Here is a 19,327-nt window from a genome sequence, read left to right as displayed (position 1 = left end):
CAGTCATATGATTAAGGCTTTATTTGACTTTATTAGCTTCACACAAAGCAGCAGAGCACAATGCAGGTCTCTTCATCTGAAGAGAATGACTCTTTGTAAGATCTGGAATGAACAAGCTAATTAACCTGGTTTCTCCAGGATCAGCCCCATGAGACTGAGACAGGGTGTGTGTATTTTGTTTTGTTTTTTCTCGCATGTGTGTAAGTGGACTCTTTTGTGCACGTATCTGTGTGTGTGTGTGTGTGTGTGTGCGTGTGTGATTTTCTGTATCCCCACACTCCAGGGAGTTAAGGGTGAAATGGGCAAGACGTGGTACTGCTTCCCTTCTCACACTTCATTAACACATCGCCATGGCACACATCTGACTACAGACACAACACAGGACAAAATGACGCAGAAGGAGAGGGGATAGATAAACCACTGTTCATCTCCTGCAGGCCCTAAGCTGAATACCGAGAAGAGTGATTTCAAATGCTTGTTATTTGGTATTCTTTTAGAAATTGAAAATACAGAGGGGGGATGGTAGGGAAGCGAGGATGCGCAGTATTATAATCCCCACCAAAAACAAAAGCTGACACTCACTCTCGATCGCTCTGTCTGTGCCACTTTGGTTCAATCCCTTTCATCTTCATGTTTTCAAGGCTGAATCAAAGATTAGATGGCTGCTGTACAGACTAAAATCTCATATTTATTAGTGACCTTACCACCAGCACATGTAGGATTCTGAGTGATGCTGCCTCCTCGACAGGACACAGGAATTAGCTATCAAAACTTACAAATGTATCCCATTATAAAATCCAGAAAGGTCAAGCACTGCTTAGCCTTGAGGCTAGCTGCACCCTGAATGACTCACACACAGTACATCTATGCCAGCACTAACTCATCTACTGACCAGGAAGCCATATCACAGTAGAAAAATTTGATATTTTTGTAATCATCCTACAGTAGCAACACCACGGGTATTCTTTAATAAATTCTCATTAAATTTTCATGGTGCTTCAGACTTAATAAGAAGCTAATCAGGGGGATGAAAGCAGCTGCTGAATAAGGAGTGTGACTCGCCCCAACTTCACAGCTTGCCATTAAGCCTCTGCTACCCCCCACACCATCTCCATACGTGCACGTACACAGTCTATCTTGCACTATGCCGTGAGGCGGGGCCCTGTGTTTTGAGTGTTTCATAGTAAATAATGGATGGGACCTGAGGGTATGGTGGGCTAAGTCTTTTTATGCCGGGGTCCTAAAGTGTGGCCCCAGGCCGTTTGCCTTGGCACAACCAACCGAGCTCAGCTCTGCTCTCATCAGCAGCAGCAATAAAGGTTGTGAGCTCTCTGTTGCAGGACTGCATCAGTATTCAGTGGGGCTAGAGAGGTCACATCACACGCAAGCTTGTATCAGACAGATGTATAACAGCAAAGCAGAGAACAAGAGGCAGAATGTGAAGAAGAGGGGGGCAGGGGAGCGAAAGAGGAAGGGATTACATGTCCGACCAGTTGTTCTTTAAGTCATTGTTCCGGTGGCTAAATTGTAAAGGACCAGAAATCAATACTAAAGCAGACGTTATGTTAGGTCCTGCCTCACAGCCAAAAAGCTATTTGCATTTTTAAACCCAGTGTGGTGCTATTTCATCCATTATCACAACATCCAAGGTGGAGATTATGAAAATGAACTGAGAGAGATGTTGTAGGAGCACCACAGTCCAGTGACTCAACATGCGTATACACATCCACAGTGAGAAATCATCCATTCTGTCACCATTAGCAAAGTGTCATCTGCAGGCGGTTGCCGAATGCAAATGAGAGTGTAATGCAATTTTCTTCCTTCTAGATAATAATGATGATTCTGGAAACTTCACTGTAAGGTTGAGGGAACTTTGAAATTTCATGCCTGACTATTGATGACGATAGTGTTCACACAGAGTCAGTGTAACCACCCACAGGCCCACTGAGCACTGAGGGGTGGGATTGGTGCAAGACAAAGGTCAGCATGAGTGACATCATTAAAATGTGACATCATTAAAGTGTCCTGCTTTTGTGGGCAAGCACTGCCTGAGGGGAAACCCAACCAACTCACTGCTGCTCATCAAGGACCACTCTGTTTGTGTGTGTATGTGTGTGTGTGTGTGTGTGTGTGTGTGTGTGTGTGTGTGTGTGTGTGTGTGTGTGTGGTCTGCACAGACTGGGTCCGATAAAACACGTGAAATTTGGTGAATTTATGGGGATGGGCAACAGACCCCAACACCGGCCTGTAAGGCTGCAAACTGACTTAATGGCATTTAAGGGTGACAAGGATTTAGAGGTTGAAAGAATGAACACACAGAGAGTAATTCATGATATATGAAGTGTGATGATCGGTTGTAAATTACAGCAATAAACCACAACAAAAGTAGACATCTGAAAAGCACAGATGGGCTTCAGACTAGATGGTCCCTTGCTTTGAGAGGACATTTGACAGTCTGTATAACTCTCATCCACTTTCATTCATTGCTGAATGAATAAGATGGTGGAAGAGTGAGAAAGAAAGGGAAGGAGACACAGGGAGAAGACGATTTCCTCCCGTTTTTCATCTCAGCGCACACATCAAACAAAGATATTCACTGCACCCTCCCGCGTTCTCGCTGTGAACCAGTGACTGAGTTTAGCTGTGACAGGGAGTCATCTAAGTGCTAAGCAAATAATGGCGTTCTCCATTTGAATGAAGAAAAGGAAAGCAAGAGAAAGAGGGAAAACAGCAGAATAGCGTTTAAGAATGACAACCTATGGCTTTTGAGCCTTGACTTTGCCTGTCCTCCAGCCTGCAGTGGCATCTGTAACCTGAACCACAGAAACTGTGGTGGCTCTGACCCACCCTGCAGCCACACATAACCTCCAACAACCTCCATCCTATTCTACAGTAGTCTAGTACACAATTCTGTAGACTGTGTCCATAAATATCTTAGCCCATGTGAAACTCCATTTTATTTGAAATTATATTTCTATTTCCACTTATTTTGTTTCTTACCCAACCGTATGGTAAGTGGGTGGTAAAAATGTGTCTGGTGTGAAAAAACTAAAGGATTTCCCAGATCTGCAGTGACTATTTATACAACTGGCAAGTGCTTCAAACTGAACAATAAAAACCCTCAATGCACTCATCCCAAATACCCACAATATCTAATAATGATGTTTATTAAGCATAGAATTATAAATTTAAATATAGCAGATGCCTACTTATACAGGGGTTGAAAGTTGAGTTTAATCTGTGGTTAAAATCTATATATATAATAATGTGTGGCCCTTGGTATTTAGAAGAAATACACTACAAAAAGGCATTTAGTCTCTATGAATTTGGAGTTTACTGCAATAAAAAAAGCCCTCAGACCTCAATGCTTTTGTAATTTCAATGATATCAGTACAGCAGATAATTCTATAAAATCTGCTTAATGAGATCAACAACCATTTTACCTGTAAATCAGTGTTTTATGTTCATTAGTGATCTAAGGAGCTCGTAGAGGACAGCTGGAGCTAATTGGTGGAACATAAGGGAAGTATTAAACATCGCTTTTAATGGGTTGACACTCAAAAAGGCTCATGTGTGGTCAATGAGAAGGAAACACATGCATGCAACAGAGCAGCATTTATAGGTGCAGGGGGGGAAAGGCTTTTGTTCATTGCATACAGTAAAATGTGTGGCTGTGGATGCATGTGTGCTAGAGAAAGAGAGAGAGCGAGGGAGATCCATATTTCATTGTGTTGCCTCCTTGAATTAGGGCACCTTGCCTTTCTATTTTTTTTTTTTCAACAAGTGAACACAGAATAAAGAAAATACTTTTTTTTTTTAACTACAGCACACATTCTCTTTATATTCAGAAATTGGGAAATAAAGCATCTCTGTGTTGGTGCCTCTATAAGGAACAGTCCAAACAGATTAAAAAGCCTTGATTACCCTGATCATGACGCTTATTATAGAACTACCCGGTGATGGGAAACCACCCCATCCTGTCCAGTTATTACATGTTCACCTACAAGCTGCATCTTCACCACAAATAACCAGAATGTTCCCCGCTTATTCTGTGCCTAAGGTGATTAAAAGGGCTTTAACTTATCCTGCCTTTATGCATTTAATAGATCCCAAACAGCATAATTATATAGCCTAAAATAAGAATATTTATAGCAGCTTATGTGATACACAGGACCAGTTTTTGCTGTGACATTAGCACCCCTCTGGCTACAGCCTCAGGTTATTTATTATCTGTCAAACACCTTCAAATATGTTTCTTTCAACATTGCCGGGTTAAGTACCTTCGGTTGCATAGTTGTGGTCGCGAAGGAAGCTGTTGTTGATTTTCCGGGTGTCACTCTCCTCCTCCATTGATAAATCGGCTGGTTCGAAATCCTGAAAGCGGCAGACCTGCTCCCATCCTGCCCGGTACCGTCAGCAGGCGGGCTGTGGGACCAGCGGGGGGCCTGTCATGGCTCCAGATCTCCGGTGTAATCAACACAGTCACGATCAAATACCTGTGATGACGACGATGTACGGGGCAGATCCTATCCACACCTCAGGGCGCATCCAATTGCCCACCGTCCGCGACGCAGTGACGGTGTCGATTCCAAAAGTGGGTTTAATAGCCTAATTATTGCAGCGCATTATTGGTGCATCTGCTCCAGAGAAGTCATCGAAACGTGGATCTCCAAAAATGTTAAAACGTTCCCACCAAGACCCCGCAGCCTAGTGCTGAGCCGATTTAAATAAATGTCTTCTTGAAGGTTGAACCTGAAGTAGCAGCAACAGCAGCACAAGCGCACTCCGTAAATCTCTTTTGGAGGATTGGAGTTTAGGCAGGCTAGATTTTCCCCTCCCAGCGCCAGCGGGGCGGGTGGGATTATGCGTCAACAAGCTTGCTCCGATCACCTCAGCATTTCCATGTCATACTCTACAAGGATGCATCTTCACCTTCCTGCAGGGTCTCCTCGCTTCTTCTTATTCATTCATTGATCGGAGCGGACCGGCGCCTGCGATCCCCGCAGCTCAGCTGACTCACTGTGCCGGATAGCGCAGAGCTTTAGTGTAGCTGCCCACTCTGCTGCTGCTGCGCTTCAGCAGGGGCCCCTCCCTGCTGCTTGGCGGCAGGCTCTTTAAAAACCTACAAGCAGCAAATATGACGCTCAGTCGAACCACCAGGACTAGTAAAGACTTCAAAATCTGTTCCCAGATGACCACCGAGGTTTGCACATCTAAAGCCGCCTCTGGCCTTATGGGCTGGTGGCCGGTTGCTCTTAAACGTTACAGATCCTGCATCACCATTCCTCCATCCTGCTTCAGAGTCGTCTATGCACTGCAGCAGATTGAGTTGCTTTCTTCTCTCATTTAGACCCCACCAGCAGCTACTTGTGCTAGAAAACAGAGGTTTTGTGGGATGAATCTTAAGAAACATGACATGGCACATTTCTGTACAGACACTTGACAGAGGCTTCAGAAATTAGGGCAGAAGGTCACAAAGCAGAGAGAATGAAAGGTAAAATGAAACTGGAGACTAAAGAGGACCAGAAAGAATAAGAAAATGAAAAAAACCTAGATGCTGATTAATTAGATTAGTAAGGCCTCCGTCTGCGCCTCTTTCTGGAAAGATCTCATTTCACTGCTGAGTTTAATAACGGCACACATAACAAGGCATCTTCTGGTCAAACCATAATCTTTAATGAGTGTTTGTGTGTGCCTGCAGCATCAGTGTGCAATGCATCTCAGCTCTATCTACTCACTTTACCCTAAATCTCTTTGGTACCACAAAGGGACTGGGTATCTCCCCTGCATGAACCTCGGCACACATAGCAGCAGCAGCAATAAAGAGATTGTGGAGCCCCCTCTCGTAAATGCATTAGCTCTCTAATCCACAGGACCATTTGCACATCCAATCCTCTTCTCCTCTACTAATGGGGATCTGGCTGCGAGGGAGGCAGGCTCCACATAGCAAAAAACAGGGGCCTACTACACATGCTGTTTTACACCCCATCAACCTCCAAACTCCATCTCCATCAGAATACATTACAGGGCATTATCCATGCAGGGGGATAATGAAGGCTGCTGGAGCATCAGCAAGGACTTGTGGTTCACGTTTCCATATTTACAGTCCTCTGCTCTTTTAATGAAATCTGCAGAGAAATGCTGCCATCCTTGACCCTCTTAGATTTAACTCAATGGTCAATAGCATTTCCCACCTCTATCAATATTTAAACAGGATATACAGGGACAAAAGAAACACAAAGCCTTCCTCTTCAACAAAGACTTTGGCTAAGTTACAGCTGAGCAGGCTGAATAAACTGAAATGGAATCGGCAAGACAAAGGGTATTATAGAATGAAGCCTCATGGATGAGAGGTTCAGTTTTGTCAGATTTCGTTGGGAGTTGAGGGGGAAAATTATGAGGGAGAGAAACAGTTGAAGCACAGATATTTGACTGTATAATGAAGGAATAAGTGGTGGCTGCTGCTTGGAGCCAGAGCCTGGGATCAATGTTAGAATATCCAATATCACCTCTCTCCCTGCCTCTCTCCCATTCCCTGTGCATATATGCCCATTCCTGCATTCCATTCTCCATCCCCTCGTCCCACTTCTTAAGACTTCATGATGTGACTGAGAAAGTGATTACAGGTTGATACACTCATATTCTCAAAGCCTTCACTCAAAAAGCCTCAAGTTTGAGCACCCCATGGCTCATTTAATGCTGCCCTCCTCCTTTGAACACCAAGCTACTTGTTCTCCTCTGCTACCTCAGCTCTCTCGCTCATTACACCCCATCTCCCACTCCACTGGGTAAGACACCAGTGACTGAGTGTCTACAGCCCAGCTGCTGCGTGTCAGACTTGTAGGAAATGCTCGAGGGGCCGCCAGAATTGGAGAGCGTGTCCTCAATTCTCCTCGATCGTATGGACAAAGTGGGTTAAATTAGACTCCAGCAGCACCAAACATAGGGACACAATCACATGGCAATGATATTTTAGTCATGGCCAATTGCTTTCCTTGATGTGTGGTAATTGCTTGACCCAGGGATTCCAGTGTACGGCCACAGGCGGGAACAACGCAGTCTGCATACCAAACAACACATGCATACGCTTTTACATATAGACACTTGACAACACACCAGCTGTGCAGCACACTTACCTATACTTCTACACCTTCAATACAATTACCTCATATATCAGAACTGCAGTCAATAGTATATTGATCACTGGATACTGTTGAGTTTATACAGGCAAAGATATTGACTATTGTCATCAGGCAATCCAATAAATAGAAGGCTGTGTTAAATAAAAACCAAAGCTATATATGGCACACGAGGATAATCATATTTTGAGCTAAATAAGAATGCAATCATTTATTTTATACCTGTTATCAGTTGTCAGTTACTTGAATGTAAATTGTTCATGTCAAGACTTAGTTAGACACAGTGGTACTTTGGTGCAAAATGCTAACACAGTCACAATAATAAAAGAACAAGATAGAATAGAATATCTATCACAGAACGAGTGTACAATGAAATTTGGAGCCTCTCTCTGAGGAGTGCATACAATTAAGACACACACACACACACACACACACATATATACAGTGTGCAGTCGTGGGTGTACAGGGAGTAGAGAAGTGGGCTTAGCACGCAGCCCTGAGGGGCACCTGGAAAGTGTCAGAGTGGGGGAAGTGAAGTCCCCAGTCTAGACAGTGGTCAGGTTGTTAAGAAGTTCTTGATCCACCTGCATGTATGCTCACAAATACATAGATTTAGCAGGTGGTCACCAGTCTGCTTCGGGATGATAATATTGAATGCAGAGCTGAAATCTACACATTCTTACACATATTCCCTGGTGTACAAAGTGAGTCAGTGCAGCATGGAGGGTGGTGTTTATGGTATCCTCTGCTGACCTGTTGGTCCCGTGTGCAAATTGGTTTTGGTCTAGGGTGGTCATTTTTTTTTTAGGGTTTTCAGAAAAGACAAAAAAACTCAACAAACAACAGAAATCTACATGATTTAGGCAAAAATAAAACTTTCATTAAAAAAATGACTTAGGCCATTATTTTAACAAGGTGACGAATTTAGTATTTTATTTTAATGTCCTGCCATGCTCTCATTTTTGAACTCGCAGCCTACATGAAAAAGTGCAAAAAAGGGTGACTGGAATATTTTACAGGATTTGTGATTCATCTATCAAATTGCTTAAGAATGTGACATTTTGAATTGATGGTGCAAGAGGAAGCGGTAACTAAAGTTAATACAATTAATCCAGAGGGGAAAAAACAACATTTGTGCCACATTCCTTGGAACATCACTGAGTAGTTGTTGAGGCATTTCAACAGAGAACCCCGTGCCTTCACACAGGGAAATGTCAAGAGACGATCAGTTATACAGACACACTATTTGGAAACATAAAGGATGACACAAAACACTGCCCTGGGCCATCAAGTTGGTTTTCATATATTTCATCACAAGCCAAAACTCTGATGTGCTGGCAGAACAAGACTAAAAGTCAGCTTTTTTTTTTCAGACAAGTGATTCATTCACATATATGCAACATTTTGTGTTCACGTTCATCACAGCTTCATTCAAACCTACCCACAACAAGGAGTGTAAGTCAGAAGAAAGAACAGTCTTACCTGTTAACCCATTTATTTAACTGGATGTACTTCAGACTTGTTCAGCATGACCAGGGCGTTTATTCAGATATGATGCAACGTGTTCACTTGACATTGGATTAATGAAAAACAATGCATATCTGGAAAGGCACTAAGATTGAACTCCTGGGCAATAACATTTCATAGCATTCCATCAAATAGCTGCCATGACATCTCAATAATACAAGTTTCATCCTCTGGTGACCATGAATCTTTATTCTAAGTTTCTTGACACTTGCTCAAACATTTTACTCTGGACCAAGTGACTGACCGACTGAAGCTGCCTAATGCTGCTATCCCTCCTGCTAGCGTGGCTTCAAATCCAATATAGCCATAATTGCTAACTGAGTTACAGCACTACCCACAATGCTTTAATACAGCCAGATATTTCAAATGAATAGCTGCCATACCCTAAACAGCACAGCAATATCTACCAGGCAAATCTAAGCTGCCTCAAGTCATACAGTCATGCAAGGAATTTAAGGAAATTGAAAATTATGGATTATTTCACTCAGGAATGCTGTGGTTTGAGAAACAGGTTAAGATTTAACCCCAAGCAGTATTTGACTCACTTTATTTCAAGATTTATTGCAGCATTATAAAGCAAGTATGGCCACAAAACAATTGTTCCTAAAAAGATGCCATTATTTGACAATGCTTTAACTGAATACAAGAACGAATTCTATTAATGTTCAGAGGTTTGAAAGTAGTGCAAAAAATCAAAGAAAATACATTAAAAACACTTAAAAGGCCACTTTCTTCCTCTTTAATGTGGAAAGTAACGCTGTTATTTGAAATATATACAGTAAAGTCTACAGTACTTAGTGGTTGAGTTGATTTGATATGACATCGCTCAGTGGGACAAGCTGTATCAGAGCACACCAGCTGAGCTACAAAGTTGTCATGGTCATAATATTAATGCATGTTCACTGGTTTTAGATCTTTTCTGTGTTACCAAACAAATCAGGATGATAATCGTTCAGTGGCATTAAATTCTCGCTCCAAACGTTCATTGCCTGCCATTAGCCATGCAACCCACCCTGGCATTAAGAGCAGCTAAACACATGGGAGTAATAGGATTGCCCTAGCAGTCCATCTGTCAGGGGACTGAGTAGCAGCAAACCCCAAGGAACAAGTACCTGGCCTGGATACGCCTTCTTATTCTGCCCTTTCTTTGCAGTCTTCTCCGGAGATATTCATTCAGTTTTTAAAGGTAACCTCTGTGAAAGTAAACCACCGCCATTCAAGCAGATAAATGCCAGAAGGAGAAGGTAAAAAGCTGGAAAATGCACTCTCTAGTGGGAGTTTATAACCTCCTGGCTTTAAGTAATATAAAATGCTACTACTCTTCTGTTAATAGACTACAGATGGAGATACATGTAGCCAGTGAATGAATGGAGTCAGGGTGGGGGAGGGATACGGAGGGGAACACTGGGCCTGGAAGAAGGAAGGGAAGAAAGATAAAAAGATGGATGTATAGTTTTGGTTGAGGGCATTAAATCAAGCCTAGAGGCTGTCCCTAAATCAGTAGGCTTTACTCTTGGTGTCATTCCAATTACATCAGGATGAGACTAATGCTCCATTGCTCCGAGACTTCAGACCAGCAGGATTGGATTTTCTGTTTCCCCCTGACTCTCTATTCACCCCCCCCTCCCCCACCCCCACCCCCTTTCTCGCTCTCTCTCGCTCTCTCTCTCTCTCTCTCTGCCTCCCTTGATAATAAATTAATTGAAAAGAATGCATGTACAATGATTAGCGCAGGACGTAGCATTTTGGTTGAAAATTAATCAAGTGAAATGATTGTGTTTGCATGTACACACGTCAAGAGTAGAGGCGTGGATGCATGACCCACATTGGCGTCTATATAAGGAGGCACCCTAATCACAAAACACACACACATACACACTTATAATTGCCTTTGTTGCATTAAAATGTTACAATCAATAAAGCAACACACAAATTGGCCTACAGGTGAAGAATCCTACACACACACTGCACATTTTGATTTGTTTTCTGACTACACAGTCTAGTCTTGCTGAGAGGAAATGGTGCCACTTAACAGAAAATCATTGCATTGCACTGCTACGGTTGCTAGGAAACTGCAATTGAACTGGCATTGCAATGCAACACAACAGCTGTCCACATAATTGGACAATTAAGATCTTAAAATGTCATTATTTTGGTCATATTCATCTCTATAAAGGCTCAAGCACGTCCCAACACATTTTCTACCAGTTGGGTTAATGGGAAGAACACAGAGGGTTCATGTTCGGAGGAAAGCTGGCTTTCATTAGTGAAAATGATCAGTGCTGTATCGAAGAAAACAGCAAAAAAGCAAAGTCTGTTTGCTCGACTCTGAGAGCTTGGACGAACACTGTGTGTTGTTAAGTATGCTATATTTATCCTACAGGACTCTCCTCTCTGTGGACAGATGAAAGACTGGCCAGTAGAAAGTAGGTTAAGCAGGTTAGTGAGTGTCTTCAAAGCCACCTCCCCATACATGACTAGGGATCAATGTGCAGCTTATGTTCAGGACCGTGGACAGCTCTTTATAGTGCTGAAGCTAAAAGAAAGTGATTCAGGAAAAAAGAAAAACAAAATTTAAGGGGAGACTCAAACATTACTCAAAAAAATTATCTCAGATGTTGTATAGGTCAGCTTTCATATGAATCAGTCAGAGACAAAAGTCGCTGTGCCTAGTGGAGCTAGATCTGGAGCTGCTTCAAGTATTAATTGACTATTCAGTATAATAAAAAACGCATAGCACACATTCTGACAGCCTAATGTGATGTCTTTAAATATTTTCTTTTATCAAACCAACAAGTAAAACCTTAAATCTATTCTACTGATGATGAGAAAACAAATAAACTCCTTTCTGTATGGAACAGCCAATGAATTCCCTTTCCAGCCATCAAAAAAATATAGGTTGTTGTTATGCTGTAGTACTGTACTGGAGCATTGTTATGTGCCAGCTATACAGCATGTAGGTGATCGCCCTTGTTGCACTGCCTGTGTCTATTCAACAAGAGTTCCTATTACTAATAAAAATAGCAGCAATGTGCAAAAAGCCTGACCCCGCATATGAACACGTTTCTTCCCCTTTTTTCGCTACAGCGTGCCAGAGAGGGTTCCCTGCAGCCATTCAGTCATGTTTCAACCAGCCCCATGTGACAACAGAACATGTTCTCTGTGTACCTCGGTTCAAGAGTCCCCCACCCACACCCACACACACTCAAGCTGACACACACAAGCAAACAGCTTTATTACAATAGTCCACGCACGTACTCCGTCAACCACAAAGACAAACACATGCAAGCATGTCACACTTAGAGGCTGTAATCTCCAGGAAAATCCCATTTGGCAGAGCAGCTGCCAGTGTGGATCACAGATAGACTGTAGTTGTGGTGCCCACAGGGTAGCAAGCTGTCCATCCACACTTTTCTATCAACTACAGTCGCCACCCACCCCCCCCAAATCCACACGGACACCTAAAGACGAGCTTAAGGTGGGATCAGGCTCTACCACTGTGGTGGTAAATTCTTGCCATTTGCCACTTTGATAGAAAGATGTCAATAAGCCCAAGCAGCCTGTTTCTCATTTGAACAGGACTTAATTTTTATTGCTCAATTTATTGATTCGTTATGAGGGGATCTATGTTGCAAAGAAGCTGCAGGGATTTGCCATTTTTGATGTAGCATGGTGTGAGGAGACTTGCTGGCAAAAGTGGTCTGTCCATCTGTCTGCTTATCGTGCTGGCTGGCTGTCAAAAGCACTTTCTCTGTTGATGTGAAATGAGACTTGGGTAATGAAATTAAATATTTAAACCATTCAAAATCTTTGATATACATTATAGATGTCATTTAAAATAAAAATGTATCTAGCTATCTATCCATCCATCTATCTGACACATACACAAATTTACACAGAAATAAAATTAAACATACAATGGTAGCATGTCATGAGCACAAGGCTCCAGCTTTAAAGGAAACAATCTTACAGCACCACCACCTGGTAAAAAATAAATATTACATGCTCAGTCCTAGGAAACAATTTAAGATTCATTTAGCTCATTTTATAATTCTAGTCATGATGGCAACAGCTATCTGTCAGCTTGTAAAGTTTACAGTACCAGTTATGTACATGTGTAGTTTGGGTTTGTGTGTGGTCAGTCATAGTTTTCATTTACAGGATGAACTTTTAGAGGAAGTATTTTTTAAGGCATCATTGTACCTACATTATTAAAGATACATGTGGCTGGGTCTCATCTTTGTTAAAACCAGATTAGAATTTAAGGATTTGGCATTTAATATTACGTAGGGATGCACCCACTTATCTGCTGAATGTTGGTATTGGCCCATATGCGCCCTATTGTATTTATTATTCATTTAACCGAGCCATGTGATGTTAAGCTTAGAGAAAGCCATTCATTGTAAGTGATCTATTGATTGGTCAACAGCTGTGGCATATTGACAGCCCATGTGTCACAGCTACAGAAAGGTGGAGCTGAAACAGAGTTTGAATTTGTAGCAAAGGCGTTCCCATGTTGTATATTTGTTTCCCCAGGTATAGTGGTGTTTGTTTAGAGGGATGCACCAATTTTCCAGGCAAATATTGGTATTAGTTTATATTCACTTATTGACTGCCATCAGAATATTGGCTGTCTTTATATGAGAATCCAGTTTTATAAATTTCTCTAATCACAGTTTGTGTTCATTCAAAGATCCCTGGTGCAAGAAGGAGAACAAATAACAAAATCAAAGCAAAAAACACATCTGTTATTGACGCTGTCACCAGCTATCAGGCAAATTCTTGTTTTAAAATGGTGAGAATTTTATGGTGCGTCCCTAGTTTTGAGTACACTTCGTGGAATAAATTAGTGCAAAGATAACACAAAGCAGAGCACAATCAATCCTAGAATTCTGAGAAAGATCCAAATATTGACATGCAAGAGATAAAAACTTATAAACATATAATGTATTCATCTACATTTTGGCAGTGACCAATTAACAGTATAATATAAATGATCAAACAAACAGCTGTTCTTTTATCGTTCTACTGCGAATGTGCCAATTTAATTACACACACAAACAAAATATATTAAGCCAGAGTTAAGACAAAAGTGACATTCACCTTTGACCTTTTCGATATAACATGTCATCACTTCATAATTGTAGGAAACATTTGTTTATTTTTTTCAGCACACTGATCCTTGAGTTATTTACTAGAACTTGCTTTGTGAGGTTAGAACCAAAATCTGATCACTTTATCCTTGAATCCCAAGAAAGTTTTTTTTTTTAAGAAAAACAATGATTTCAGCTGCAGCTGTTGCCAGGACAACAGAGTATGCACATGTTAATACTAGTTTTCTGTAATAAACTATAGACTGCATTAAAAAAAAAGATGGCTGTAGCCACTGAGAAATCTTCTTTTGGTTTGTGAGGTTGTGTTATGAAGCCTCAAGATGTAATGAGCAAGTGGTGAGTCAGACTGAGAGACAAAGGGAAACTGCTGCTGGGGCAGCGACTTTTCAATCACAAGGCACACCTGCCATAAAGCATATCTACTCTATGCTTAATAATACTTCAGCGTGGTGATTAAGATCATAAAGCAAGGGAGCTAGGGTTGACAGTTGGTTTTGATTACCGCTTTATTTTTCTATATAATCAGTCTTCTTTTTGTAACCAGTAATTGTCCCCTGCTGGCCAAATGAAATGTAGCAGGTGTTGGAGACTTCTATACACTTTTCTAGAGTCTGGCTTTTATCCAGTGGCTGTGAAGAAAGTCACAGCCACCATCTTTTGCTACCAATTCTACCCTAACAAATTGTGAGTTATCTCCAAGTCACAGGGTACATAGATTTGGGCACAATTTGATGGACTGGCCACAACAAAGACTGGGAATTTACTGATGACTTGAAGACGGAGGAAGGTGATTCTCAGAGAGGTTTCTACTTTCTTCCCCCTGCATTATTTTTCAGTTTCACAAAGGGAGAATCCACAGTACATGTGAGCCTCACATTTTTGGTTTGCTGTATCATACTTGCTCTAGTGTCCCACATTGTCCCACGCAAACATACTTCTTTGTTTTTCAGTTTGTTCAGGATCTGGCCACCCTGCTGCCCCCTGATACTAGTTAAGCAGAGCCCTTAAAATAAGCTATGCTAGGTGTGTGTATAAGAATAGGGTCACAAGTCAATGTAGGAAATGTTTGCATACCAAGCCAATAAATAAACATTGTGTCATCCTGCACAAAGAATTAAAAGAGTAAGATGGAAGTATGAGTTTACACATTTACATGGACATGTCAGGTCTGTGCATGTGTCCCGGGTGAGCGGCATAGATATGCTCTCCCCTCATGTGACATGACAGCATCAATATGGGATCTATATTTCGCTCACTCCTGCCCTCAGAAACAAAGCAGAGCTAATTACTCTAGCAACACAGAGGGCGCAGCCGGCCAGCTGAGGGCCTGGAGGAGAGCTTTGAGCTGAACAAGCTGCAAGAGGTCGAGATGTGATAGCAGCCCTATGATTTGAGAGCTCACCACAGATGTTAGGGGTCATCCACTTTGGTGCACATATATGCAGATAAACACACTCAAATGGATTTCTGAGGGGAGTGGTGCTAAGAGGACCTCCATCTCCTCAGGCACACGAGCCGTGAAGCCGCCAAGAGAATGCGGAGTGAGACAGGGATTCGGCCTGGGAGTTTTCCTTTACAGACACGCTTCAGTAATCACACAGAGAGCAAGCAGACAGATAGGGTGTTTCCTCCACGCAAAGGTTCATCCTGGCAAATCTAGCTTCTGGAACCTGACCCTACTGCTTACACTGAATACCAGAATGCTCAGAAAATCACAAGTTATGTGTTCCAGCTGCTGTTTTTCCATTTAGCGCTATTCCTATCTGAATGTAAAATAGCAGCAGTCAGATAGATTGAAACATGTCACACACATCTGCAGGGAACACACACTGATCTCACAGCTAATAGCTTAAGTTTGAGGTAAACAGTAAACAGCCACTGTGCCAGGACAGCTTGGTCTAGCTGCACACTGTCAATACTAATGACATCAGGACACAAAGTATCTCTATGGAAACCTGGAGGCCCTGGGTCTATCCCACACTCCTGTGTACTACCGGAAGGCTGCAGAAAAAAGCCCAACTCACACAGAGAATGAAAGTGAAGGTAAGGAAAATCAAAAACAGAGAGGGCAGAAGGATGGAAGGTAGTGAATGAGATTCAGTAAAATGAAGAAGGGGGGAAAACAGGGGTGAGCCAAATGTCTGAAAGAAGGAAAGAGAAAGAGAGGGAACGGGTGAGTTGTGGTTTGGAGCCAGAGGCGACTGCTTGGTATGAAAACAGGCAGAGCAGTGTGCGACAGCCAAGCCTGAGATTTAACTCTGCCGGAAAAGAGCTCCTTCCCCCCACCAAAAAAAAATCTGCACTCTCATCTTCTACCCCTCCTCCTGCACACATCACCCTATCTATCACCACACACTCCATTCTACAGCCTGGCCGCCTCTCTTTTACTCAGCAACACTTTCAAACAGAGCAGATGGGCTCAGTGAAGTGTACCCCACTGTCTGCTGCCATCTACATCACTGTAATGCTACTGCCCTCCTGAGCTACTTCATTTCCAAGTATAGTTTTGCCAAAGTGGCTGCTACAAAACCAGTTTGGCACAATGTCACTTTGAGCAGGCCCGGTATGAGGCAATGTGGTCATTAAGGGGAGAAAAAAAAATGTAATACCTCTCAGGTTAAATCAGCCAGGGCATGTTGGGTCTTGGCCTTCAAAAATATTTACTATCAAGCGTAAAATTGGCTGCTGGAGGGAAACCTAATTTAGCCTCAGTATTATACTTTGTCACACACCAGGCTTCCGAAGACATTTTATGCTAGGTGGGTCACAGAGCCATTTGGTCAGAACAATGTGAACTAATCACTGGAAGCCACGGTTAAGAACAAAATGAACAAAGCTCATTGTAACAGAGTGGGTACAAACCTCTTTCCACTACAGTTAAAGTCAGACTACAGCTTCTAGGAGGCAATTTAGAGATTAATAACTGCCTGTTTGTCTTTAATCCTCTGTAAGTATCAAAATTTAGGATTCTGTGCATGAACAAATTAAAATATTTGTGTGTTTTAGATATAAGAACTACAATGCTTGAGCTTGAATAGCTTCCTTACAAACAATTATGTAAAGGTTAGATTACACTGAGATTTAATAATTAATGTAATGGAGAAATTGCAATGTCTGATTTCATTTGGGTTGGGCTTTTTTTTTTTTCCCTTCTTTTGGACTCCTTGTCTTCTGACTGAAATCAGTTTTTCTTGCAGCTCAGCAGGCTCAAGAGATGGCGCCTAAGCAAATGAGATAACAAGTGCTGAACTGACAGACTGTCGTCCAGTCACGTCTGCATAATCCCAGAGTATGGTACTGGTGTCATGGTGGGATTTAATATGTGGTTAAATTCTAGTGAGACAAAGCTGGCCAACAGGGCACTTGGCTAAGAGTTGTTTCAAAAAAGCAGGTAAAATATTCAAATCTTATAAAAAGAATAAGACATGGGGCACAGGTTGTCATGCTATGTGGAGTTGTCAGCTACAACTCTTTTGTCAGGCTATTATTACACTAGAGATACATACAAGAGGGAAAGGACTAAATAAGGTCATCAGAACAAGGTATTTGTAATGCCTAAAAATGATCTGACAATAACAAGGCTGCTAACTTTACTAATAGTATGTCTAAGAAGTTTGTACTTCAGTTTTTGAGAGTGAATTTATTTTATTTGTATATTACTTAGCACTGATTAGCAGTATATGGGTATATGGAATGGATCCACAAATCTATTAAGTTGTGATTGCCATAGCATTATATTTCACAGATGGTGCTTTGAGCTCAAGTCTGTCACCATGCTGCGTACTGCATTTTACTGAAACCATGCTCGTGTTTATGTTGAGCAGGTAAACTGTTTACTGTGTTCACCGAATGAGCTTAATGTGTACCATTTGCATGTGTTTGGCAAACTAACAAAGTAGCGGACAGTGAAATGTATTTACAGTGGCTTGCAAAAGTATTCATACCCCTTGAACTTTTCCATATTTTGTCACATTACAACCACAAACATAAATATATTTCACTGGAATTTAATGTGAAAGACCAACACAAAGTGGTATACAATTGTGAAGTGGAACGAAAATTATACATGATTCAAAACATTTTTTACAAATAAAAAACTGAAAAGTGCGGTGTGCAAAAGTATTCAGCCCCCTTTTCTCTGAGTGCAACCAATTGCATTCAGAAGTTGCCTGATGACTGCTAATAACTAAAAAGAGTCCACCTGTGTGTGATCTAATCTCAGTACAAATACAGCTGCTCTGTGACGGCCTCAGAGGTTGGTTAAGAGAATATTGCGGAATAAACAGCATCATGAAATCCAAAGAACACAGCAGACAGGTCAGGAATAAGGTTGTGGAGAAGTTTAAAGTAGGCTTTAAAAAGATTTCCCAAGCTTTGAACATCTCACGGAGCACTGTTCAATCTATTCAATCTATGTACAACTGTACAACTATTAGTCATGCAGTGCACAAATGTGGTTTTTATTGAAGAGTGGCAAGAAGAAAGCCATTGTTAAAAGAAAACCATTAAAAGTCCTGTTTGCAGTTTGCCAGAAGCCATGTTGGGGACACAGCAAACATGTGGAACAAGGTGCTTTGGTCAGATGAGACCAAAATTGAACTTTTTGGCCAAAATGCAAAACGCTATGTGTGGCGGAGAATTAACACTGCCCATCACTCTGAACACACCATCCCCACTGTCAAATATGGTAGTGGCAGCATCATGCTCTGGGGCTGCTTCTCTTCAGCAGGGACAGGGAAGTTGGTCAGAGTTGATGGGAAGATGGATGGAGCCAAATACAGGGCAATCTTGGAAGAAAACCTGTTGGAGTCTGCAAAAGACTTGAGACTGGGGTGGAGGTTCACCTTCCAGCAGGACAACAACCCTAAACATAAAGCCAGGGCTACAATGGAATAGTTTAAAACCAAACATATTCATGTGTTAGAACGGCCCAGTCAAAGTCCAGACCTAAACCCAAACAAGAATTTGTGGCAAGATCTGAAAACTGCTGTTCACAAACGTGCTCCATCTAATCTGACTGAGCTTGAGCTGTTTTGCAAAGAAGAATGGGCAAAAATTTCAGTCACTAGATGTGCAAAGCTGGTGGAGACATACCCTAAAAGACTTGCAGCTGTAATTGCAGCAAAAGGTGGTTCCACAAAGTATTGACTCAGGGGGGCTGAATACTTTTGCACACTGCACTTTTCAGTTTTTTATTTGTAAAAAATGTTTTGAATCATGTATAATTTTTGTTCCACTTCACAATTGTATACCACTTTGTGTTAGTCTTTCACATTAAATTCCAGTGAAATATATTTATGTTTGTGGTTGTAATGTGACAAAATATGGAAAAGTTCGAGGGGTATGAATACTTTTACAAGCCACTGTATTCCTCACTGATGCTAACAAATTAATGTGGCTGGAACAAGCTGAGACCATGAGATAATTTCGTACAAACATGGCTATCTTATCATCAATATATGGCCCACATTCTTCATTCAAGTGAGATATTGGTGGCCACTAAGTTAGCTTTTTGGTAGACACTATTACTGGCTTAAATAGCTATGG

The 19,327-nt window shown here is 41.6% G+C and overlaps 1 protein-coding gene across 2 annotated transcripts in view; it reads right to left on the bottom strand.

Annotated features, from left to right (window-relative positions):
* The window catches only part of ppp2r2ba (protein phosphatase 2, regulatory subunit B, beta a), a 43,069-nt gene that overhangs the window by 15,264 nt on the left and 8,478 nt on the right, over positions 1-19,327 (bottom strand). Inside the window, exon 1 of one of the 2 annotated variants that reach the window (XM_030740171.1) lies at positions 4,281-5,142. The exons of the other annotated variant lie outside the window; for it this stretch is intronic. Coding sequence (XP_030596031.1) covers positions 4,281-4,350 — 70 coding nt within the window. The 5' untranslated portion in view covers positions 4,351-5,142. Of the gene's footprint in view, positions 1-4,280; positions 5,143-19,327 lie in introns of those variants that run through there. 2 annotated transcript variants of the gene reach the window in all.

This window comes from Archocentrus centrarchus, chromosome 10 (genome assembly GCF_007364275.1).
Source record: "Archocentrus centrarchus isolate MPI-CPG fArcCen1 chromosome 10, fArcCen1, whole genome shotgun sequence".
Classification (NCBI taxonomy): Eukaryota; Metazoa; Chordata; class Actinopteri; order Cichliformes; family Cichlidae; genus Archocentrus; species Archocentrus centrarchus.
Note: the sequence above shows the minus strand (reverse complement) of the source record. Positions and strands in the feature narration are given on the sequence as shown.